This window comes from Felis catus, chromosome D1 (genome assembly GCF_018350175.1).
Source record: "Felis catus isolate Fca126 chromosome D1, F.catus_Fca126_mat1.0, whole genome shotgun sequence".
Taxonomy (NCBI): domain Eukaryota; kingdom Metazoa; phylum Chordata; class Mammalia; order Carnivora; family Felidae; genus Felis; species Felis catus.
Genome location: NC_058377.1, coordinates 87,836,782 through 87,861,483, shown reverse-complemented (window position 1 = coordinate 87,861,483; position 24,702 = coordinate 87,836,782). Strand labels below are relative to the sequence as shown.

General features: G+C 46.2%; 1 protein-coding gene across 2 annotated transcripts; it reads left to right on the top strand.

Annotated features, from left to right (window-relative positions):
- Positions 1-21,618, top strand: LMO2 (LIM domain only 2). Of its 2 annotated transcripts, none has more exons than XM_023239690.2 (4): positions 1-154; positions 11,714-11,945; positions 15,614-15,829; positions 20,626-21,618. In XM_023239690.2, exons 2-4 carry the CDS (start codon positions 11,905-11,907, stop codon positions 20,843-20,845), a joined length of 477 nt encoding a protein of 158 aa, XP_023095458.1. In that variant the 5' UTR covers positions 1-154; positions 11,714-11,904; the 3' UTR covers positions 20,846-21,618. The 2 variants fall into 2 exon arrangements, with proteins under 2 accessions (XP_023095458.1, XP_044895064.1); XM_045039129.1 differs by lacking the exon at positions 1-154 and adding an exon at positions 11,456-11,588.
- The last annotated feature ends 3,084 nt before the right edge of the window (positions 21,619-24,702 follow it).

Below are 24,702 nucleotides of genomic sequence, written 5' to 3'. Positions count from 1 at the left end.
CTCTAACTGAAGATAAAGACCTCTCCCCCCCCCCCCCCTCCATTCTGTTTCTAGCTACCTACCAGAGGGTTCCTGTCATTTTCTCTCAGTAACAACAGTTCGGAAAAGGAGGTATTTTTTCAACCAGGACTTGAAGCAACTGGCAGAGAGGCAGGTAAGATGAGTTTCATTCATTCATTTGCTCATGCGTTCATTTTTTCAATAAATATTTATTGGATACTTACTACCTTCTAGATTCTAAGCTAGGCTCTTGGATTCGATTCTGAGCAAAAGGCGCTTGCAGTCTCTGGGGGAGCCAGACACGCTTTAACCATCACAAAACGTAGGACTACAAATTGTGATCCAGACTGGGAGTGACATTAGACAATGGTGGGTCCTGATCTAGTCACGGAGGGTGGGAGTGGGGATTCCTCGAAGAAGTGACACTTGAGCTGAGAGAGAGTGTGTATAATAATTTTCTAGATTTTGCTCTTGCCCTCCAAGTGGGTGTTTTCAGGGTTAAAAAGATACCTCTGGGCCCAAAAGACTTGCTGCCATTCTCTGCCAGTCCTGTTTCTGATACCAAGTCACGATTACTCGGCCCTTGTGAAGGTTAGGATGGAAATGACTTATTGGAATAATAGAGAAGCCAGCATAAACCTGCCAGGACCTCCTTCAAGATTCAGTTCACTTTGCAAAAGTTGCCAGATAAAAGATATTTCCAGATGGAGGGCCACGCAGGAAATACAAATGGAATATTTTTTAATAGCTCTTCCTTTGCAAGATATGACCCAAGGCGGCCTTCTGCAATATGATGGGAAGCACTGTTGCCTGAAAGTTTGAGAGGAGCTGAGCCGGCCCACAAGCAGCCCCCAGGGCCTTTGGAAAGGGGCTGTGGCCTGAAGGAACATTAAAGATGCTCTACTTACAGGAGACCCCCGTTCCTGCCACTGCCCCCCAAAGTGGAGCCTGTGACTGGTGCCTTCTAACTGACAGATTCTCAGAGGAGAGGGCAGATAGATATCTATGCAAGCGTTGAGTTCCTTTAAGGATGTGGCTTTACAAAATAACACTGCACCCTTTTCCCCTTTCCTTGGAGCCGAGTGGCCTCTTGCAAAGAAAGTCATCTGGAAATCAGGGCCCACCACCACGGACAGAGACTCTAAGTGGGCCAGGATTGCCACAGGGGCACCTGAAGAATGTCTCAGGACGTACAGGACTAGCTTCCCCATAACTTTGGGGTTAAATGGGTCCACAGATGAATCTGAGAAGGTTGTGAGCTTCCTGAAACAGTAGGCAAAACCTTGCATGTTGGCCCAGATGTGCACCTAGATGGCCTTTAACTTTGGCCAATGTTTCTGGTGGTCAGATATGCATAACATAAAATTTACCATTGTAACCATTCCCGAGAGCACACTTCGGTGGCATTAAGTACATCTACATTGCTGTACAGCCAGCACCACCATCCGTGTCCAGAACTATTTTTATGTCTCCAAACTGAAGCAATGTCCCCACTGAAAAATAATTCTTTCTTCCCCTCAGTCCCTGGCAACCACTATTCTACCTTCTGTCTCTATGAATCTGACTACTCTAGGTACCTCATATGCGTGAGATCATGTAGTCTTTGACCTTTTGTGGCTGGTTTCCTTTATTTAGCATAGTGCCTTCAAGGTTCATTGACGTTGTGCATCGGTCAGAATTTTCTTTTTTGAGGTAGACTAATATTTCATTGCATGCACACACCGTTTTTTAAAAACCCATTCATCTGTTGATGGACACGTGGCTTTCTTCCATCTTTTGTCTATCGTGAAAAACGCTGCTATGAACACAGACATATAAATATCTGCTTGAGTTCCTGATTTCAATGGGGGGGGGGGTGTATATGCCCAAAAGTGGAATTGCTGAGTCATTTGGTAATTCTATTTTTAATTTTTGAGGAACCTACATATTGTATCCTATGGGAGCTACACCGGTACCTATAGGAGCCTTCCCGCCAGCAGTGCCCAAGGGTTCCAGTTTCTCCACATCCTTACCAACACTTGTTATTTTCTGGGTTTTGGTGAGAGCTATCCCAGTGGATGTGAAGTGGTATCTCATTGTGGTTTCGATCTGTATTTCTCCAATGATTAGCGAGGTGGAACAGCTTTCCATGTGCTTACTGGCCATTTGTAGATCTTCTTTGAAGAAACGTCTATTCAAGTCCTTTGCCTATTTTTTAATTGGTTATTTGGGTAATTTTTTTGTTGAACTATAGGAAATCTTTTTATATACTGAATATTAACCTCCCATCAGCTATATGGTTTGCAAATATTTTCTCCCATTCCATGGATTGCCTTTTTACTCCGTTGATAGTGTCTTTGAGGTACAAGTCTTTAGCTTTCACATAGCCCAATGTATCTGTTTTTAATTTAACAATTAAATTAAATATAATTTAACAATTAAACTAAATATAAATAAAATATGACACCTGTGCTTTTGGTTAAAAACTCACTGGCATATCCAATGTCATGTAGATTTCCCCCTAGGTTTTCTTCTAAGTTTTACAACTTTAGTTCCCAGAGGGGTTACCCCCCCCCCCTTTTTTAAGCTTACTTTTATTTATTTTGAGAGAGATATAGAGAGCAAGCAAGGGAGGGGTGGAGAGAGAGGGAGACAGAATCCCAAGCAGGCTCCGCACTGTCAGCACAGAGCCCAATGCGGGGCTTGAACTCACCAATGTGAGATCATGACCTGAGTCAAAATCAAGTCAGACGCTTAACCGACTGATCCACCCAGGTGCCCAGGTTTTTAAGAGGTCTGTGACTGATAATGCATGGGCCATCCTCAATATTGATTCTAGGGACATCTTTGTTTCCAATGTAAAGACCCTCAGGCCTTCCTGAACGTCGATGTGAATCTAGGAATTTGGGATATTGATAACATGGATGTGGTATTTAAAGCCTTTAATTCAAAAGGAATTATTGAGTATCTCCAAATTTATATCAGTACCCTGGAAGCTGGTGAAAATGAAAATCATGGCCTCTCTTCTCCCAGAACATAAGGCACTTCTGAGGTGGCAAGATTGGGCACACACATGAAATCACTGTACTGCCGGGCAGAGTCTAATGAGCACTTCACCAGGCCCTAGAGCTAAGAGCCGTGAGAACTCAGGGAGGGATCAGCTACCTTGAGCTTCCAGGGACAGAGAAAACTCCAGGGTGAAGATGTGACTTGAGCTGGGTCCAGGTTGATGGACAAAACTGGAGGAGGCAGAGAGGACTGGGGACTTAGTAATGACGCACTAATGATTGCCATTTACTGAACACTTACTCTGTGCCATGCACAGGGTTCTGTCTGCTGCACACATTATCTCAGTTACTTCTTCGAACCCTATATTTAGCATTGTCTCTGTTTTATCATTGCAAGCACTGAAGCTCAGAGATTTGCCTAAGATTAATTACCCAGATAGTAAGTTATGAAGCAGAGGCTGGAAACGAGGTTTATTTATCTCCAAAGCCTTTATTCTTAACCACTCTACTATTCAAGCACCAAAGTTTTGAAACACAGACAAAGCAGACATCCCAGACAGAGAGAACAGGATAAGACAGTGCATAAAAATGGGCACAAACAGGGTGTTTGAGATCAAAGAGGAGAAGCCTGGCTGAGTAGGAAAGTTTAGGCACTAGGGTGTGGAATATAAAATTGAACCCATGGAGTGGGGAGGATCACAGAGCCTTAATGGAAGCATGGAAGGCTTGGTCCTGACCTGCTAGAGGGACAGAATTGCAGCTCAACCTTCTTCCTTCTATAAAAACAAGAGCACTGGGGTCCCCAAAGTTTAGGCCTTTTGCCAATGGTTACAGGCTATATAGGGAGCCATTGCAAAGTCTTGAGCAGGGTGGTGGCCGTGAAGAAAACAGGATTCCAGATGGGTCAGCCTGAGCTTCCGGGGTTAGTCTGATGCATGTGGGACAGCTAAAGGGAGGCAGAGAAAACTGGCAGAAAAGAGCAAGCAGCTCTTTTCATACCTCCTTCAGCAATGGGTATTTCTAGAGAGCATTATCGACAAGACTCCTTTCAACCGAGGTCTGAAGCTTAGGAAAGCAAACATCATCAGGAAGTAGAATCGCCTCCCCCTGCCAGACTCAGTGTCCTCGGCTAGACTTGAGCACCAGAAAACACAGCTGCCCCAGAAGCAGCCTAGCTCCTCCATCCAATGGAAATCCTGTCTAGACGCAGTGCCTCAAACCAGAGACCTCCAACTCTGAAGAGCCAGTGGCCAAGGCAGGTTCCTCATGCCATCTCTGTATGCTGTTTTCCTGAACATGAGGTTGAGCCAGGCGCCTGTAAGTCCAGCCCATCTGTCCCACGGGGGTTACCAGAGCAGGTAAGGAGGTAAGGCAAGAGTTCCCCAGGCAAGGAGGCTGCCTCCACCCTCCTGGAGCTGAGCCCTTATTGTAGCAGGATCCCGCCTGTGTTCAGCCATGAAAACCCCGCCCTGGTTGACTATCCTCCTCTGAGGTTCTCTCTGCTTAATTAATTCTAAGAATAGCTGCCATCCATTGAGCGCTATGCTAAGCATTTGACATGTGTGATCTCATTTTATCCCTACAACCCCGTGATGAAGATATAATTATCCCCATTTTATACGTGACAGAACTGAGGCTCGGCGCTGTCAAATAATTTGCCTAAAACCATGTAGCTAAAAAAGCCAGGACTAAAAGGCAAGCCAGTCTATCTCCAAAGTCTGTGTCTTTGCTCGTATCATTGGCTGCATTCTACACTGGTTCGCTGTAGCCACATCTCCTTGTGGGCAGCTGGGGGGGTGCGGGGGCTGCAGTAGAGAATCCAGCTTCAAAGCATTGGCCTTGCTTCCTGACACCACCCATATCTGAGTGTTCCCAGAAGCCAGGAGCCTGATCTCTTTCACAAACCAATTTTTGGGCCTGAATCTGAATGGCATCCGAGACCTTATCTTCTCCTAAAAGTGATGCTCAAGGAAGACAAGATTTTCAAGTTCCTTCTCAACATTTACCCAGAGACCACAGCGCACGCTTTGGCCAAGGGAAGCAGGGCTTCTATTTGTACTTTCATTCATTCGATGAATATTTATCGAGGGCCGCAGGAAAGAGTTTGGATTTCAAATGTGCTGAGTCCCAGGCACTGCGATGTGTCATTCAGGCGAGGCTGTCTCTTTGCAGTTAAAGAGAGGGGACAGCTTGTATGGACAAAGAACACAAGGATAGCTCAGTAAGTCAGCTCACCCAGCTCTCTAACTCCCCACTTGAACTCCGAGCAGCAAACAAGTTCAGGGTCCAGCACCCGAGGTGAGGAAGAGTTTGTTGATGGCTGTGGTGAAGGAAAGAGCTGTCGATTCCACGTCTCATTTGCCTTGCCCTTCAAAGGGTCTGAACTATCAATGGGTGTTCAAAGATTTTTTTTTTTAAAGAGAAATATTTCTGTATTTTTTTAATTTTTTTTTTTTAACGTTCACTTATTTTTGAGACAGAGAGAGACAGAGCATGAATGGGGGAGGGTCAGAGAGAGGGAGACACAGAATTGGAAGCAGGCTCCAGGCTCTGAGCCATCAGCCCAGAGCCCGACGCGGGGCTCGAACCCACGGATGGTGAGATCGTGACCTGAGCCGAAGTCGGACGCTTAACCGACTGAGCCACCCAGGCGCCCTGTAAGATTTTAAAGCTGGAATATCTCTGTGTAAGGAGAATCTTCCTCGGAAACTTACTAGGTCCTTTCCAAGCACCTTATGTGTTTCATTTCACAGGGTTACTGTAATGGCCCCTTGAGACAGGAACTCTGACTATGCCCACTTCACAGATGCCAAAACCAAAGTCCAGAGAGGTCAGGCAGTATGTCAAAGGTCAACAAGTACAGCGCTGCTGCGGTTGGAACAGACGCAGGTGAAGCCCCCTAGGGAGGTGCCTCAGAACCCCTTCTGCTCCAAAGAACAAGCCAGGAAGTCACATTTTTGAGGTTCCTTCCACTAGGACATGCTAGGAGCTTAATTCTGCTAAGACCCTGCTGTGGAATTGTGATATCTGGGAGCAATGATTGACCACCCGATCCCGCCTCTTGCCTTAGTTGTAAAAGTGGGTCTAGAAGTTGTTGGAAAGGGGAAAATCAGACAGCTAAAGTCAAGGACGTAGCTGAAGCAGACAACATAGTAGAGAAGCAATGAAGTGTCAGCAGCTTGCCCAGAACGTAAATGGGTACAATCCTGCATTTCTGGCTGACAAATGTGGGCCCCCCAAGCCTGGGGCTGGTTGATGTCTTACATACACTTCAGCTCTTCCCGTAGCTTTGACTAGCTGGGAGACTAGCTAGTTGTTTCCTGATACAGTGGTGATAACTTCTGAAAGATGAGGTAATAACAACAACTATCATTTCTTTTATTTTTTATTTTTTTTAATGTTTATTTATTTTTGAGATAATGCGAGAGATAGAGTGCAGGCAGCGGAGGGGCAGACAGAGGGAGACACAGAATCCAAAGCAGGCTCCAGGCTCTGAGCTGTCAGCCCAGAGCCTGACGCGGGGTTCGAACCCACGAACCTCGAAATCATGACCTGAGCCGAAGTCGAACGCTTAACCAACTGAGCCACTCAGGTGCCCCAACAACTCTCATTTCTATGTATTTACTATGCACCATTAGTGTGCAAAGCATTTTCACACATATCATGCTAAAACTCTTAGCACATCCTCTTAAAACTCCTGTGAGGTGATCGCAGTGGCCTCACCCTAGTCCCAACCCTGCTAAGCATTACAACTGCCTCCATTTACAGATATAGAAACTGAAGTTCAGAGAGGTGAAGTAACTTCCTTCAAATCACACAGCTAGTAACCAGCCGAGCTGTGTCTGTCTAACATCTGTGCTCATTCTCCTGAGCCTCAGTTGAAATGGATTTTTAAAGACTTTTTGGGGGTCTATTCAACTGTACAGGAAACCTGATTTATTTATTACTAAGATTACTAATAGGTCTAACATTCTGTGAAAACATATCCACCAACTGAAATGTCCTGGGATGAGTTTGGGAGCCAGATGCCTATGACAATTGAGTAGTTTAAAGAATTTTGCATGGGAACTGGAGCCACATTAAGACAAATCTTTATTTTTGTGTCTATACGTGAATGTCACAGCTCACAGGCATGTGACACAACTTAGCTTCTAACGATTGGGAAAAAAAAATAAAAGAAGTAAATTTTCACTCTTGGCATTTTCCCAATGACATTTGCATTTTCATTTCTATTAGAAGTCCATTTTAGCAAAGAAATGCAGCCTTAGTCACTTGAAACCGCTCTTCCCTAGAAAACAATTGTAAATGTAATAAGCAAAAAGAATAGAAAATGCCAACAGGAAGAAAGCAATCTACCTGAGGTCAGATTCATCATGCCGACTGATTCGGTCTTCCTCTGACATCCACATTCAATTTTAATTTAGAAGTTAAAATTTCTAAATTTTAAGGTGCTCAAGATTAGCAAGGAGAAGGGGCTGGGGTGGGGAAGAAGAATTAAATTGCAATCCCACTGGGTAGGTATAAGTACAGATTTCCCTAACTCTCAAGAACTGTTTTGCATGTTTGAATTGCCTCATAGTTACTGAGTTCCTCTTCTGCATAAGGCGTAAGGTTTGCTATAGAAAGATACAGTAAGGTCACAATTGCTTTAAAATTATTCATAATAAAAACACATTTTGAGACTTGATTCTAAATGTTAAGCTTAAATTTGAGCAATTTAATTGCCCGTTGGATAGAAATGAAATCCCACTGGTAGGCAGTTATTTCTTACAACCACTGTGTGTGAAATTGAAATCTTAAGATACCATTTCAAATATTCACTTTCTCTAAGGAAGTTCTCCCCAAAGAGTTGTGAAAGATAAGAAACTGACCCAAAGTCATAGGCAGTAATCTCTCTTTCTTCACACACTGGGGTCAAAACAGAAGCCTATTATTAAGAGGGAACTTGATGCCCAAAAGTTGGTGGTTCAGAGGTTGCCTTGAGGATATATTTATTTTAACAGCTAACTTGAGCCCCCATACAAACCTGTAACAAGGAAGGTAGCAACTTAACTGATTTAATAGAAGCAAGCAGATGCAAACATGTCATCTAGTCACCCAGACAGTGAACACTGAAATGGAAAATGCTCGTATGTTCAGGCAATAGGAAGCGAAGTGATGGGACTCTGCTCCGTTTGCTTTTTAAAAACAGGGAATCGTTTATAAATGTGGTGAGAAATTCTTATTTTAAGCCCCCATTTCACCTTTAAATTTAATTCCAAGCTCTCCCTATTGATTTTTGAATTTTTAATTTATTTTTTATTGAGGTATAATTGACACACAACATTATATTAGTTTCAGGTGTGCAATATAATGATCCAGTATTTGCATATATTGCAAAAGATCACCACAATAAGTCTAGTTAACATCCATCACCACGGTTACATAGGTTTTTTTCTTGTGATGAGAACTTTTAAGATTTGCTCTCTCAGCAACTTTCAAACATGCAACACAGTATTATTATTAATTAGAGTCACCATGCTGTACATTATATCCCCAGGAGCTATTTATTTTATAGCTGAAAGTTTGTACTTTTTGACCACCTATACCCATTTCACCTGCCCCTTTCCCTCGCCTCTGGCAACCACCAATCTGTTCTGTATCTAAGAGCTTGTTTTCTTGTTTTTTAGATTCCGCCTATAAGTGAGTTCCTAAGGAATTTGTCATTCTCTGATTTACTTCTCACTTAGCATAATGCCCTCAGGGCTCATCCATGTTGTTGCAAATGACAAGATTTCATTCTTTTTAATGGCTAGGTAATATTCCATTGTGTGTATATGTATACACACACACACATTTTCTTTATCCATTCATCCATACAAGGACAGGTTGCTTCCATATCTTGGCTATTGTAAGACATAAGACTGCAATGAACGTGCAGATGCATATATCTTTTCAAGTTAGTTTTTTCATTTTCTTTAGATAAATACGCAGAGGAATTGCTGAATTCAAGCTCTTTTTAAACTCTCCCAACGATGTGTTTTTTTTTTTTAATTTTTTTTTTCAACGTTTATTTATTTTTGGGACAGAGAGAGACAGAGCATGAATGGGGGAGGGGCAGAGAGAGAGGGAGACACAGAATCGGAAACAGGCTCCAGGCTCTGAGCCATCAGCCCAGAGCCCTACGCGGGGCTCGAACTCACGGGCCGCGAGATCGTGACCTGGCTGAAGTAGGACGCTTAACCGACTGCGCCACCCAGGCGCCCCTCCCAACGATGTGTTTTGCTATAACACAGCAGCTGCCTTTTATGTGCACTTAATGTACATTGAGTGCTTTCCATGCATTTAATCTCCTGTCATCACCCCCACCCCATTATAAGCTCATGTGCCACATTTTGCATGCATTTACTCTTTTAATCGTCACAACAACTGATGCAATGGGTTCCAGCATCCCCATTTTACAGATGAGGGTATTGGGAGTTTAAATTCTTGCTTTTAGCCCAGGTTCACACAGGTGGGAAACTGGGTTAGAATGTTGACAGTCTGACTCCAGAGCCACTACCCAATTCTTTCTCTTCAGATGAAGTAACTTTCCTAGGCCATGCTAGCTGATAAGGGCCTAAGTGAAACCCAGGTAGCTCTGGCATTTAACCACCACACTGCCTGGCTATAAGTAGGTAAACTGCTAACCACGAACTATAGGTTTATTTTCATTTCTGATTGTAGAGTGGTAAGTTACATATTTATCACATAATTTGGACTTGCCTAAAATGTCTAGGGAGTTTCTTTTTTCTTCTTTCTTTCTTTGTTTCTTTTCTTTTCTTTTCTTTTTTTTTTTTTTTTTTTGTTAAAAGCAAGGGTCTGATCAGGACAATATGTTTTTATATACTGAAGGCCTTGACTGGGACCCAAAGCTGCTCTTCGGGCTTCTTTCATCACACACACACACACACACACACACACACACACACGCACACACACACGTACGCGCGCGCGCACACACACACACACAGCACACAGTGTTAATTATACCCATTAGGGACCCCCACCTTGCACATGGAGACAAGAACATGACAAAACCATGCACACAATGGTAAATTCTGGTTTATACTCGTGCAAAGTCAGTGAGGATCGGCTCTGAACAGGGAAAATGAAGTAATCAGGAACTCAGTTCTGACTTCAACCACCAACCTTTCAAGGTAATCTCATCCAAGTCCTTCAACGTCATCTTTAAAATGGGAATAAAATGTCTATGACCATGATCCAGGCTGTTTATATAAAACTATGAGTTCTGAAAGTATTTGGTAATTTCCTCTTTACAAGACTGGTGACTGGGATCATGCACAAATAGACCTTTAATAATCATTTCTGAAAAATAATAATTTCTGCGTATAATAATTTGCAAAGAACTCTGATAAGGCCCAAAGTTTTTCCGTACAGAAGCACAAACTATTAGCCTCCTCCTCTTCCTAGACTTTGTTTGCCTTTGTGGTTGGAAGGGAGACCAGAACTCCAAAAGTCTGGCTTCTTTCTCTTTCCCTGATCCACGGCAAAGTAGTACTGCTCCCAAGTACTGTTCTTGATCATTGGAAAGGCACTTTTCTCTGTGCAGAGTATTACTGGCACTTTCCACGGGGGCACTTTCACCGCAGGAGTCAGATTTTTGAAAGATGCTGAGGGATGGAATTCTGCCGCCAGCAGATGGAGAGGAGACTCAGACCAGCGTGGTCCCTCCCAACCACCCCCCCACCTCCGGGATTAGCTGCCCCTGGCACTGCTCAGGCGTACCCAGCCCGTGCGGTCCCTGCTCGCACAGCACCAGGCTCCTCTCTGGAGCGCGGACGCAGTCACAAACCCGCAGCCAGCAAGCAGAGCCGCGCTGTCCGGGGCAGCCCCGCGCACGGTGTCTGAGGACCTGGGACCTCGAACCCCGGACGGGCGCGAAAGCCACTCGGGACGCTGGCATTTCTGTATGTGCTTATCTCATGTTCTTGTCTTTTCTTTCTTCCTTGAGCGGCCTGCTGGTTACTTTCAGTCTTAATTAACCAAAAGGGAAACGCCGAAGGGGGGAAGCCCTGAAGAACGATTTAGAGGCAACCCAGCCGCCTCTCTAAGGAGAGGTGTTCACTGAGCGACTCTGCCTGTCCCCGACGCTGGCCCCTTTAAGAAGCAAGTCAGTCCTGATGCTGCTGCTGTTTGTATTGCTAATCCCCAGGAGCCCCGTTAAAAAAAAAGGGGGGGGGGGACCGGGCAGCTGTCTCTTTAAATGTGATTTCCTTCTATTGTATTTGAATCGTGATCAGGAAAAAGGAAATGAAACCAGAGACAGAGGGAAGCTGAGCGAAAATAGACCTTCCCGAGAGAGGAGGGAGCCCGGGGAGAGAGGCACGGTCCCCTCCCCGCCCCCAGGCCGCCGCCCCCTCCCTGCCCTCGGCGGCGAGCCGCGCGCCGCGACCCGGGCCATAGGTGCGAGGGACTCTGGGCGGCCGGGCGGGCGCGCACGATCCCCGCGGGCGGCGCGGAGCCGGCGACAGCGCGCAAGCCGAGCCGGACCTGGCAGTGGCGGCGGCGGCGGCGGCGGCGGCGGTGGCGGCGGTGGCGGCGGCGGGACCGGGATGGAAGGTTAAGTCCTGAGCAGCAGCAGCAGCAGCTGCAGCCGCTGGGGCCAGGCTGCGCGCCCCGGTCCCCGCCTCGGCCGCGGCGCGCCGGCAGCCCGGTGATTCGCTCTCTCTCTTTGGCGTTTGAAGGGAGCGCGGTGACTGTCCTTGAGCGCGGAGGGGCGAGCTCGCCGCCGGAGCGCCGGAGCAAGAGGAGGTGCAGGAGCGGCGGCGGCGGCGGCGGCGCCCGAGCACCCGAGGGGGTCCGAGCCCCGGCAGCCGGCCAGCCCCGCGCCACAAAGGGAGCGCCCCCGCCGCTTGGCACGCCACCTCCCTCCCCAATGTCCTCAGCCATCGAGAGGAAGAGCCTGGACCCGTCTGAGTAAGTGTGGCTCCCCTGCCCCTGCCACCCACGGTGACCACGGCCTCGCGCCCCAGGGCTGCAGGGTGGCGCGGGCGGCGGGCGAGGTTTCAGGTGCGTGCCCGCAGCGTGCCCTTGGCTCCCTTCGCCTGGAGCAGGGCTCCCCCTTCCTCGCGGGTGGCTCGGGGGGCACTGGGAGAGGGGCTGGGCCACCAGCGGCAGGGAGAGGGGGTCGGCCTGGCACCTCTGCGGGCCCTTCTCGGCTACCCGGGACGCACCTCAAAGCCACCGCGGGCCAGAAAGTTTACACCGGAGCAGGCACAAGGGGAGATTGGAGGTGCGCAGGTGCAGTCCCGAGAGCGTGCCGGGCTTGGTTCTACTTCCTTCTCCCCCCTCGCTTTCTCGGTCCCCATTCTCTTTGTCCATTTGAGCCTGGAAAGGGGGACATTCCAAGCGGAGGCCTCCCGAGTCCCCGACGGCCCCCTTTGCGGTGCGCAGGTGGGGCGGCTGCCAGTAGCGCCAGGGACCCGCGGGCGAGGAGGTCCGAGCGTCCACCTAGCAGCTCTCTCCGGCCACCAGAGACTTTCGAGCTCCTAAATCCGGAGTTAATTGGAGTACATGTATTTCCCTCTCCCTTGGGGTCCACTGATGGGGGGGCCTGTGAACCTCAAAAGTTAGTGCACCATTTTGTGTATAGGTGAACTCTGGGGAGCGGTGTCTCATAGCATTTTTCACGGGCTCCAAAGGGTTTGGGGTCAGGGAGCCAGAGCTCCAATGAGCATTTGCCACATTTGTTTTCAGAGCCTCGTCCTGGTTTGGAACGTTCCCCTATTCCCAATCTATACCTCCAAACCATTCTTTAGCGTTAACAAGGGGAGAAAGGGTTGTTTGAGATATCATTTTCCCGTCAGCGCAAATGCCCTTTTAAGATTCATTAGCTGTCTGGTATTGAGAATTTTTATTCCTTTGAAGTCCCCATCTAATCCTTTGAAGGGATTTGTTACACAGACCAAAGGAGCTGGTTAATGACTTGTCCATTTGTGCTTTTAAGACGCATTTGTCTTCTCTTTTCTTTTCTTTTCCTGCTTTAAAGGAACTGTGCTTTCCTGATTGAAGTCTCCCCCTCCCCCAGTTTCAGCCAGCTATGGTGTTTATGTACGTGGGTTTTATCCTCGTTACCAGCATAAACACTCAGCATGCTCTTATAAAATACAGGAAGTACCATGATCCAGTGAGAATATAAACATCACTGTTGAGTCTTGAAGGCTCTCACACCAGTTCTACAAGGGGCTAGGTTGGTTCTAAGGAAAACACAGCTTCCATAAATAAGTTCTCGGGAGAAAAATAACATTCATTTTTAAAAGAACCTATCTATGCAGATGCAGGGTTTACAGGGCTGTCTGTACCACCACCCCCCCTTTTTTTTTAATCAATCTGGAATGACAACTTAGCCCTGAGTTTTCAGAGTCTGAGCAAGACCACAGTAATACAATAAGAGTGAATGGGATGAATTGGTGCCTAATGCCTTTTCGATCAACAGAATTTAGCCACTAATCCTTTTATTGGAAGATAAATCTGGAAGTTTCAGTTCCCTGAAGGTTTGCCCTTTTCAAAGTTTGTGCTTTTTCACTGTGATTACTTAGTCAAAGCCAACGTGGGCCTTGACTATCAGCATCTCCAATTTACAGATAGAAGCTTGCCTAGGCATTTGCAAATGAAACATTTAGACAGAAAGCCAGCCAGGATTCACCAATGGATAGATTTCTTCTACCAGGCATTGGGTGGCCCCTACCGCTTACCTGTGAGTAACAAGAGCAGATCATTTTAATTCCAGGCAACTTTGCACCAGAAAGGTGAAAGTTCTCCTCTTTCACAGTTGGTTGGCAGCATCAGCATCAGGGCATCCAACGTGGTCGAGGTTCCACGCGTGTTTCTGGAAGCCCGAGTAAGACCATGGGCGGTGGGAAGAGAGGACATGTGCTTCTGAGCTGACACATGTGAAATGCTGGGGATATTATCTTTCAGAAGGGAGAATGGCAGTCCTTATGTATAACCTGTGGGAACAAAGAAAAGCAAGTCAGGCTTCAGTGAATTTTTACAACTCTTGAAAGTCTTCAGTTTAAGAAAAAAACTGACTTGGGTTTCACATTTTCTTATTCTAAGAAGGGATCATCTTATGAAGGACCCTTACACTTGGTCTATAAGGCATGGCCTTGGTTTCAGTATTCCTAAATATTCACAGGGAGGTGACCACTTTAAAGAGGCACCTGGAGTTGTCGGCGTGCGTGCGTTACAACACTGATCACCTGAGTCTCATCGTCCCCAAGTATAATTGGTGCTGAGCTCTATGGGCACAGACCAATCAGGGCACAAGGTTACCTGGCAAATTAGTGTCAGCTAGAAATAGGAGAAAGATTCATACCCTCAAGGTATGGAGGAGGAAACTCCCTTTGGGAATTGCACAATCGGAAGCCAGTCCATTTTTTAAAGCATAATAGATTAAAAAAAAAAAAAAAGATTTGCCTTTGAGTAAGGTTCAAAAGAGCGCTTGTTAATTGTTATAAATCAACAGGTATTAGGTTTTTCCTGTATCCCATTCGGTGCTGGAAATGTTTCTTTCCACTCTTATTTTCTTTTGGCAAATAAAATTATTTATTTTAAAATGTAAAACTGGAGTATTCCGATTCCAGGGAAGCGAAGTGAACTCGAGACACTGTCTCACCTTTTAAGGAGGGAACACGTATCACAGGCTCACTGTTAGCAAGCCTGGATGGAGATTTCAGAATCTGTTTAATTGCCGTCTATTCTTGAAAATAATCATTGCCCCTTCCTCATTTTCTTTCCTAAATCAGCTATATCCAAATCAGTTTTGCTGTTGTAAAAATTTTCACATGCAGAAAGTCTATTTAATGGCCTTTATAAGTCTAACAATGGCCTTAATACCTGAGATTTTTCTCCAAGGGTTCATTCAGTAATAAAGATGAGATATGGAATTTCTGTAAAATATATATATACATATATGTATATATATATATATATTTTAATGATAATGAGAATTCCTATTATATCCTGATGGCATTTTTATTTGGGAAACAAAACAACCTAAGATAATTTTTTTATCACTTTCTTTTTTCTTCCTCACTTCTGCTCTTTGTGCGGTTGGGAAGGGCTTGGGTTAGGATGGCAGGTCCATTCGACAGGGAATTTGTAGAGCTTTAGCCTTCTGGGTAGTGGGCTGTCCCTGAAGCAAGTAACTCTTTTAGCCTGGAGTGCCTCCCCTGAGGTTTGGCAGTGCCCTTGAGTCTAGGCATGGGAGGAAGAAAAGAAGGAGAAATGCCAAGATACAGGGGAGAGTAGGAGGGGAGAGTGGAAAAAAGAAAAAGACGGCAGAGAGGCCCAGAAAGTGCTGGGCAGCAGGCAGGGGCCACAACCCCGCCCCCCCTCCCCCACGGGGTGTACCTCTTGGTGCCCTGCATTTACTTCTATAGCATGGAGGGGGAGAGACCTAGCTCCCTCCAGGCCTGACTCAGGCTAACGGGGCCTCTCGGCAGTTCAGCCTCAGGATGTGGAGCCCCGTCCTTTCTCCTGATGTCACCAACAGGCACCTAACTGTCCAGTTCGGCCCAGAGCAGTTCCTGACCCCCGGTGCTTGTCATGTGGTTGTCCCTAATGCTTGGTCTTCTCTCCAGGGAGCCAGTGGATGAAGTGCTGCAGATCCCCCCGTCCCTGCTGACATGCGGCGGCTGCCAGCAGAACATTGGGGACCGCTACTTCCTGAAGGCCATCGACCAGTACTGGCACGAGGACTGTCTGAGCTGCGACCTCTGCGGGTGCCGGCTGGGCGAGGTGGGGCGGCGCCTCTACTACAAGCTGGGCCGGAAGCTCTGCCGAAGGGACTATCTCAGGTACGCTATGTCCACGCCTGGGGCCCTGAGCAGGGAGGGGACAGTCCACAGACCATCTGAGTGTGGGTCCACCTCTTCCGCTCAGGCCAGAGGCTGAGCCTAGCTGCCCTGTGCAGAGAAGTAGTTGGCACCTCCTCCTGCTGGAGGAGCATATTCTCAGGGACGCATTCCTCTGTGCTAAAATACTAGTTTTTTAAAGGTGAGAGAATGATAAACATGAAATGCTGAATAGAAGTCCCCTGGGGGGGGGCATGGTGGGGCACAAGGACTGGGGAGGGGTACGCATGTCGGGCCGGAGGATCCAGGAGTGCTGGAGTTGACCAGTTTGAGGGTAGGTTCTTAGGAGCTCATTGAATGCTTCAAAACATATATCTAGGTTGTAAATAATTTTTTGTAGGACCCCAATATTATATGATGAGACATTTCAAAGCTCCAAGCTTTTTTTTTTTTTTTTAAGTTTATTTATTTTGAGAGAAAGAGAGGGAGACAGAGAATCCCAAGCAGGCTCTACACTGTCAGCACAGAGCCCCACGCGGGGCTTCAACCCACCAACCGTGAGATCATGACCTGAGCTGACATTAAAGAGTCGGACGCTTAACTGAGCCACCCAGGCGCCCGGGAAAGCTCCAAGCTTTTGACTGTGACAGGGCAAAAGCTCTGAAGTCAGCTGTAGGTGTGAGTCCCAACAACACAGCATTCTAGCTGTGTGACCTCGGGCAAGCTACTTACCCTTCCCCAGCCTTGATCTCCTCATCTATAGAAATGGGGATAATAGCCGCACCTACTTCCAAGGACGCGGCGAGGATTAGATGGGGTCATACGTGTAAAGTTCTTGGCCTGGTGCGTGAACGTCAAACAGATGTTAGCTGCTCTTGCAACCAACCCTCATGACAGGATCGTCGAGTCTTTTCCTACCTAATGAACAAGAGATGGGAGAACGGAAGGAAAAATAGGAACTCTAGGACACCCACTGAGACAGGAGCTAAGGACATCTCTGATGCTCCGGGTCACGCTGTTGGCCATGTGAGTTTCCCAGCACTCAACGAGTGCCTTGGTTCGGAATGTTCTAGCATTTCCAGTTTCATATTAGCTGCCGTGCAGGTAACTCTGTGCCCTCTACTGTCAGATCTGTTCAACTGTATAGCTGTCAGTTTTTTGCCATCTTCCTGGGGCACAGGGTCTGTGGAGCATGCAGCCGTAATACATTAGGACCACCCAACCCAGGGAAGCTTGTTTAGACTCCAGTGCCCTTGGCGGCCAGGCTACCTCTGCCTCCCAAACCTGCCCTCAGAGCATTTTTACATTAAAAAAAAAAAAATGCAGGCAATTCCACGGTGAAGGAAGCTTATCTGTTTACCCAGACTGATAGAATAAGTGCCTTTTTCCCCCCTAAATTCTCCAATAAAGTCCTTGCAAACTTGGTGGTTCAGAGAAAATAAGTAGAGTTTTCAATGATCATGATTATAATTGTGGTCCATTTTTTATTAAGTTACAAGAAAATGGAACTGGGATAAACAGAGACCTGATTTTGCTGGCTACCAGTTTGCCAAAAGTCAGTGCAGAAAGCAGACGGGTAAATGATCCCCATTGGGCCCCCTGACTACATCCCTGTCAAATCATTTGAATCTTATTAAATAGTGCAGATAGAGTAAGGTCAAAAGAGCCCCAGCTTCTCCCTATCTCTGTGGTTTTATATAACATTCAAGAATAAACCCAGTGCTGCCTGGGCTTGTTAATCTTTTGCATTTTTAAAAAGAAGAGGGAAAAAAAAATTGTCTGGGAGAACCGAATGTTAATTAACTTGTGTCTTGGTGACACGAAATAATTCTTCTCCCTGCTACATTCCTAGGCAACATGTTAATTAACTCTGTGTTAGTGCAGGCGGTTCCAGCCATCCTTTAATATTTATATTATTGTTATTAAAATGGGCAGGAGAAAGCTTAAGACATTGACACCTCTTGACAGAGGAGAAAAACCGTCTTTGGCTTCAGGAATGGTCCTTTAGCCATGGACTTGCTTACTTGCATTCTTAACATATCTGGCGGTCTTTTGAAGAGGCAAGTTGGGGTGGGGTGACTCTCTGGGGGTTCCGTGATGGGGTTCAGTCTTCCTCCCGCCCCCCCACCCCGCCCCAGGAGAACTGCTCCTCTTGAGGATTTCCCACAGCTGACTCGCCTGTTACAGTCCTTTTCAGACATTTAGCTTCAAATATTTATGAGATCTCCAGTGCCGACCTAAACCCTGATGCTGCTGTGTTATGTTGCTGGGAGGGAACCTAATTGTAGCTGTTAATGTCAGTGCCGGGCCCAGATTCCCTCGGATCCCTTTCTACCAACTTTTGTGTGCAGTGCACCCCACTCCACAGTGGTTTCACTTGCAACAGCCAACAGTACCTCTGTTAGAGCCAGAAGTGTGCCCACTGCCCCCCAGACCCCCAGCGGACCTTGACGTTAACCAATGACTGGCACTGCAGGAGCACCAAAGCCTTGCAGCCTTGCCTGGAGCCGGCAGACCTGGAGACATACCCCAGAGTCCCCGTGCCATTGGCCCAGAGCCCCCCCCCCCCCCCCCCCCCCCCGGGCCTTTGCTGGAGATTACAACTTTGCTTGTCTGCCTCCCCTTCTATCTGGCTTCCCTTGCTGCCTTACCAGTTTCCCCTGAGAATACAGCCTTAATAATTCCCCTCCTCGGGGTCTGCTTCAGGGATATCCAGCCTAAGGCACCAGTTCTTGAGGTGAATGCTCAAATTAGATGTCAAGTCCTGGTTTATTTTTCCTATTAGTGGAATCTCAGAATACCAGAGCTGGAAGGGGCTGCAGAAACCTTTTCTCCCAGTTCCCTTGCTTTTACAGCTTGAGACACAGAAGCCAGAAGAGAGGATGTCATTTGCTCCAGGGCACCTGGCTAGTTAGACCTGAGCTTGCCTCCCAAATATTAGTCCTTTGTCCTTCCCCTCATTAACTGCCTGATGTGTATTGTAATTTACCCCCAACTTCCCTTTAATAAATGCTCTCCTTCCTTAAGGGTCACACACCCCAGGCGTTGGCTTCATTCCACGCACACTGTTTTGTGAGTCGTCTATCCCTGCTCAGTCCCAAACTCAACTTACTGAATAGTCAGAAAACCAGAACTGTCTTTCCACTCTGTGACCTCCAAGGTGGCAGTTTCCTACAGCTCCGCCATCTGCTACGTTGGGATAAAATGTTCTTCCCCCTATAATGAGTTTGCTCCCACGTGGTGCCTTGAAAACACTTAGAGAGCCTCAAATGCAAAGCAGGATTCAGGGGGAAACTAGCCGGGCCCTGGCTCTAACTCTCAGCCCTTTACCCACAGACCCGCGTCTTCTTGATTCCGTTAATTCTGTCCAAATGTTTCAAAATTTGTCAATTGCTCCTGTCTCCCCCATAGCCTCTCAGAATGCACCAACTGATTCTCTGCTATTCTGAAGTTAATAAGAACTTCCAGTAAGAAGCATTTGCCTAAAACTGTCCAAAACGTTTTATGTGGAAAGGACCCGCTAACATGCCATGTTAGCAGGCACACGTGAAAATGACCTCCTGTAGCAGGACTGCGCCATTGGGAATACACCTGACGTGTTATAACCAATGTTGGCTTAGCCTTTGATCGTTGGTGCTTTGACAATGCTCAGTTTGATCCTTCTCATAATGGGGTAGATGCTGTGGTCACTGCCATTTCAGAAGCTCAGGGAGTCTGAGGTCCCACTGAGGCCACTCAGTGCTCTGCGCTGTGGTCTTGGACTGAATCTGGGTCTTCTGATTCCAGTACTTGCGCTATTCCACTCTCACAGGCTGATTGCAAAACCTCAGCCTGCATCAGAATCACCTGGAAGCGCTCCGTAACCAGACTGCTAGGCCTCATCCCCAGAGTGTCTCAATCAGGAGGCTTGAGAATGTGCATTTGTAGCAAGTTCCCATTTCTAGCAAATGCTGCTGGCCCCAGGACCACAGCTTAAGAACCACTGCACTGAGCTCCACCATGTTGCCTCTCCCACCTTGACATTGAATATTGCTCGAAATAAGTGACTGATTGAGACTGAGGGGAGTCTTGATTTCAGCGTCGGAAGAAAAGTTTCTCCACAGATTCACACCAATGGAGCAGCGAGGACCTTGAAGTAAGCTCTGCCATTCAATGTGGAAAGATGCCGCTTATCTCCCAGATTCTTGAGGCACGGTTAACTGTGCTGAGTGTCTTCTATCCAGCTCTCACTGTCTCCCAGAAGCCGGGGCCCCAACGAACAGTCATGCAGAGGTGGCCATTTTAGCGTATGGCGGAGTTTGAGACCAGCCCTCCCCGTGGGTGGAATCAGTGGCTGTTGACATGAGAGAATCTGAGAGCCTCAGAAAGATGCCCATTTCATTGCATTCCTGGTCAGTTCCCTCTCAAAAGGTCCCCAGGGGTTTACTCCAGCTCTTCTTCTAAAATGAAAGTTTCCCTGGGAAGGGACACACAGTACTGCCTAACATCTTAAATCACTTCAGCTAGGCACTTCTCCACAGAAGAGGGGCCTGGGGCAGCCTGGACCGGTGGCCACAGAGAGGGAGAGCTCAGAAAAGGGGCAGGTTATGCCAAACACAAATGCCATGGGTTGCAGCCTCATGCCACAGTCCCTCCTTCCCTCTAGGAAAGGCTCTGTGGGCCTCCCTGGACCCACCTTGTCCTTTCTTCCTGACCTGTTGGAAATTGAGCCTCCTGTATGGAACCCATCCTCAAACCCTTTCTTCCAATATTGTCTCTGCCACCGTCTTCTTAGCTTTTCTTTCTGTTTTTTCCCCTAGGCTTTTTGGCCAAGATGGTCTCTGTGCATCCTGTGACAAGCGGATCCGTGCCTATGAGATGACGATGCGAGTGAAAGACAAAGTGTATCACCTGGAATGTTTCAAATGCGCCGCCTGTCAGAAGCACTTCTGTGTGGGCGACAGATACCTCCTCATCAACTCCGACATAGTGTGTGAACAGGACATCTACGAATGGACTAAGATCAATGGAATGATCTAGGCCCGAGTCCCCCAGCATTTCTGAGGGGTGTTTCACTGAAGTCACTGTCTCCGTAGGGTCTTCACTCTTGGGCACTCTGGGGATTGGAGGGTGGGATGAGGCATTTCTTAGGGGATGGTGGACCCTCTCTGGGCACCAAGCCACAGCATCCAAGTGACATAATACAAGGGACAAGACTTAACTATGACAGGATGATCAGCCTTTAGGGAGAGCTTATGGACAGTGGCCACCGCCTATGCATAGTCACTGATAAGATTAGTAAAGGAAAGGAGTGTTGGGCAGGCAGGCCCGTGCCATCATCCTAGAACTTCACACTTACGGAGAGGGACGTGTGCAAAGGACCTTGACCCTTGACAATTAGAGATGTGCAATTGATTTCTTTTCTTCCTGGCTTTTATGACAGCCCTGCTCCGATCACTGTCCTCCACACAAGGGAAGGACAGAGAGGAGAGTGGCCATCCTTTCTTTTTGGCCACCTTCCCAAGGCCTTAAGCTTTGGACCCAAGGGAAACTGTGTGGAGACACATTTCAGTTGAGAATGGAAACTGCAACTTTTAACCAAACAATTATTTAAAGCAATGCTAACGAAACACCGTTTTTAGACACCCTGGTTTTGAGGTGAGGAGTTCCACAGATTGTTTCTATACGAATGTAAATCTAAAAACAAAAGTTGTTCAACTATTTTATTATCTTAGATTATATCAAAGTATTTGCTGTGTGTAGTTAAAAAAAAAAAAAAAACCTCTGCAGACAATAAAAATGACAGACTAAAATGAAGTGTTGTTTACTTGATTATGACTTAGAATTTGGGTTGGCAGGAAAATGACTTTTTATACTGTAAAGGAGAAGTAAATAAGCAATTTACTTTTAGGTCAGATAAAAACTTCCCATTTATTGCTAGGGTTTATATGAGGCAGGCACGTTTCTGTATTACTAGCAATTATATAACAGGTCATCATGTAGCTCAGAGGGATGTAGAATAATTAAATTGTTATTGTGAAATGAGCATTTCACTTCAGCATTGTATAGAATGAACGGAAGGCAAGATCATTGCCTTTGGGAAACCTGTAACCTAGAAAGGACACAAATACATAAAACAGATTCCCTTTGGGAGAGAAGGTAATTACCTAGCTTGAAATGTGGCAAAGATGCTGAGCTTGACACTTCGATTTTCCAAGACGTGTGTCTCAGGGTATTTTATGACAAGTGGTTAAGAGGACCCTTACTTTGAGGATTTAAAGCAGGCCATCTTGCCTTCTGCCTTTGCCTTCCACCCTCCGCAGGCCGCCACGAACTGACTCAGAGCGCCACCTGCTGGCCATCACCTCTCTGCTCGCTAGTTCAAATCCATCCTAGTGAGAGACAAACCTAGGTGGATATACTTCTCGGTTGTTTCATAAAAATATTGGCAAGCACCAAGAAGTCTTAATGTGTTTAATTATCAAGACATCAGAAATCTGCATCTAATGCTACAGTTAATTAACTGTGGCATTCCTGTTAAGGTTTGTTTGTTTTTTCTTCTAGAGGAGAAATAAGTAATGGCTCTTGGTATATAAAATGCTAAAGCAGTTAGGAAATTTGACTGCTTTAAGGTGGCCTATTTAAAGGAAGTCTAATTAGGGGCGTCTGGGTGGCCCAGTCGGTTAAGTAGCCAACTTTGGCTCAGGTCATGATCTCACAGTTTTGGGTTCGAGTCCCATATCAGGCTCTGTGCTGATAGCTCAGAGGCTGGAGCCTGCTTCTGTTTCCTGTGTCTCCCTCCCTCTCCGCCCCTTCCCTGCTCACACACTCTCTTTTTCTCTCAAAAATAAACATTAAAAAAATTTTTTTTAATAAAAAAAGGAAGTCTGATTATATTGCATTGCAACTCAGGTGGGGATAACTTGCTGCCAGTGAAGGGAATGTTTGTTCTAAATCGATAGAAGGAATGTGGTTCTTGAATTGTGGTCCCTGAACCAGCAGTATCAGCGTCGCTTGAAATGAAGTGATTTACTAAAAAATTTTTTAATTAAAAGATTAAACTTCACTAAAAGTTATTTATTAAAAATGGAGGTTCATGGGTTCTACCCCAGACAGAGTGAATCAGAAACTCGAAATGGGGTTAAGCAATCTGTGCTTTAACAAGCCCTGAAGATGATTCTGACTCACGCTCAGGTTTGAAAATGACTGTTCTCAAACATTCCAGAGTTAGGCAGATCATGTGCTCTTAGGTTGTTAATAGTTAATATTTGACATAAAGGTTAAACAGTAGCTTTCCCACATGTGGACAAGCACTGTCTACTCATGGCCCCTAACCTGGAAAGTTATGCATAATTTTGTCACTCGGCTAACAGTTGTGATCTACCAGATCGATCACAATGCAATCTACCATTTTTAACCATATCAACATTAATTATAATGATTATATATATAATATATATATTAGCTATGTAACTATCTTGTGGGTGGCATGAGGGCAAAGTAAAAATGATTCTTGCTTTGGAAGTATAAGCTTTATTCTTAATCCCCATTGTAGGACAACACAAGTCTCAAAAACTCAGCCGATAGCTTTGCCATCCTCAATAAAGCAATCATGAATATTTTCCACGTGTCAATGGTTCCATCTTGCACAATGGTGAATGCACAGGTAGAGTCTTTGTGGCAAGTTACCCCAAGGGCCCAAATGTCTAACCCACAATGGACTTAAGAGAAAAAAAAAACACATAAAGGGACTTCATGAGGGACCAGCTTCTACCTGTGGCCCTTGCCTGAGTGTGTCACCTGTGTGCCCTAGACCCAGACTTAGGAGAAACAGACACCTGCTCCCTTCCCTGGTCTATGACTTAATTCGGCAGTTTGCTGGAACATTTTGCTTCCTTTTATCTCATTAATGTCTTGTGTCCTGAACCAGCTTCATTTTATTGTTGTCTCTAATAGACCCACTGCTTCTCAGGAGTATTGGATTCCTGCAAAGTTAAAATAGAGCCGTGGCTAGGAACTTCAGCATAGGAAGACTTGGATTTGAATTGCAGTGACATGACTTTATTTACTTAACAAACACTTACATGCCACTTACCATGTGCCAGGCACTATTCTAGGTGCTTTACAAATATTAACTCTTAATCCACATAACAGCCCTATGTGGCAGTTTCTATTTATTATCATCCACATTTTACTGCCAGGGAAACTGAAGCACAGACAAGTGTAGTAACTTGCCTACAGTCCTACCGGTAATAAATGACATAAGTAAGCTGTCACTGAGGACTTTCGCCCTGTGTTCCGCTGCCTCTTTCTCAGGCTCACCTCTCTGAACCTCAGGTTTCTCATCTGCAAAATAAGGAAAATTAATACCTTTCTCCCCAGGCTATTCAAAAATATTTGAATTCGGTCTAGCCAGAAATGTAACCAAAGCATAATAGCACAATAATAAAGATATGTAAATAGCACCATAATAAAGATATGTAAAAAGTGCTATGGAAACATAGATAAGGAAACAATTAAATTGGCCCAGAGGTGGCTACCTGGAGTAAAGAGGAAATCACATTTGAAATGACCTTGGACCAGGAAGGGGGTGACAAGGCAAGAGCAAAGACTCAGAAACCTTGACCTTGCAGAGCAAGTAGTCAGATAAGCCCAGAGTTTTCATGGTGGTGGTGGGGTTTGGGCTGGAGAGGAGCTGAAGCTGGTGAGGAAATAAATAGAGCAGATAAGTTTTCTGCAATTTGGGGACCAAATGGCAAATCAAAATCAAAACCAAGGAATCTGGGGGTAGGGGTGGGAGGGAGGGAGCAAGATGGGCTTGGAATATATCATTAGGCCAGAAAGGAAGGAAGTACTAAAGGGGGGGGGGGGTAGAGGGGGATATAGGAATGTCACAA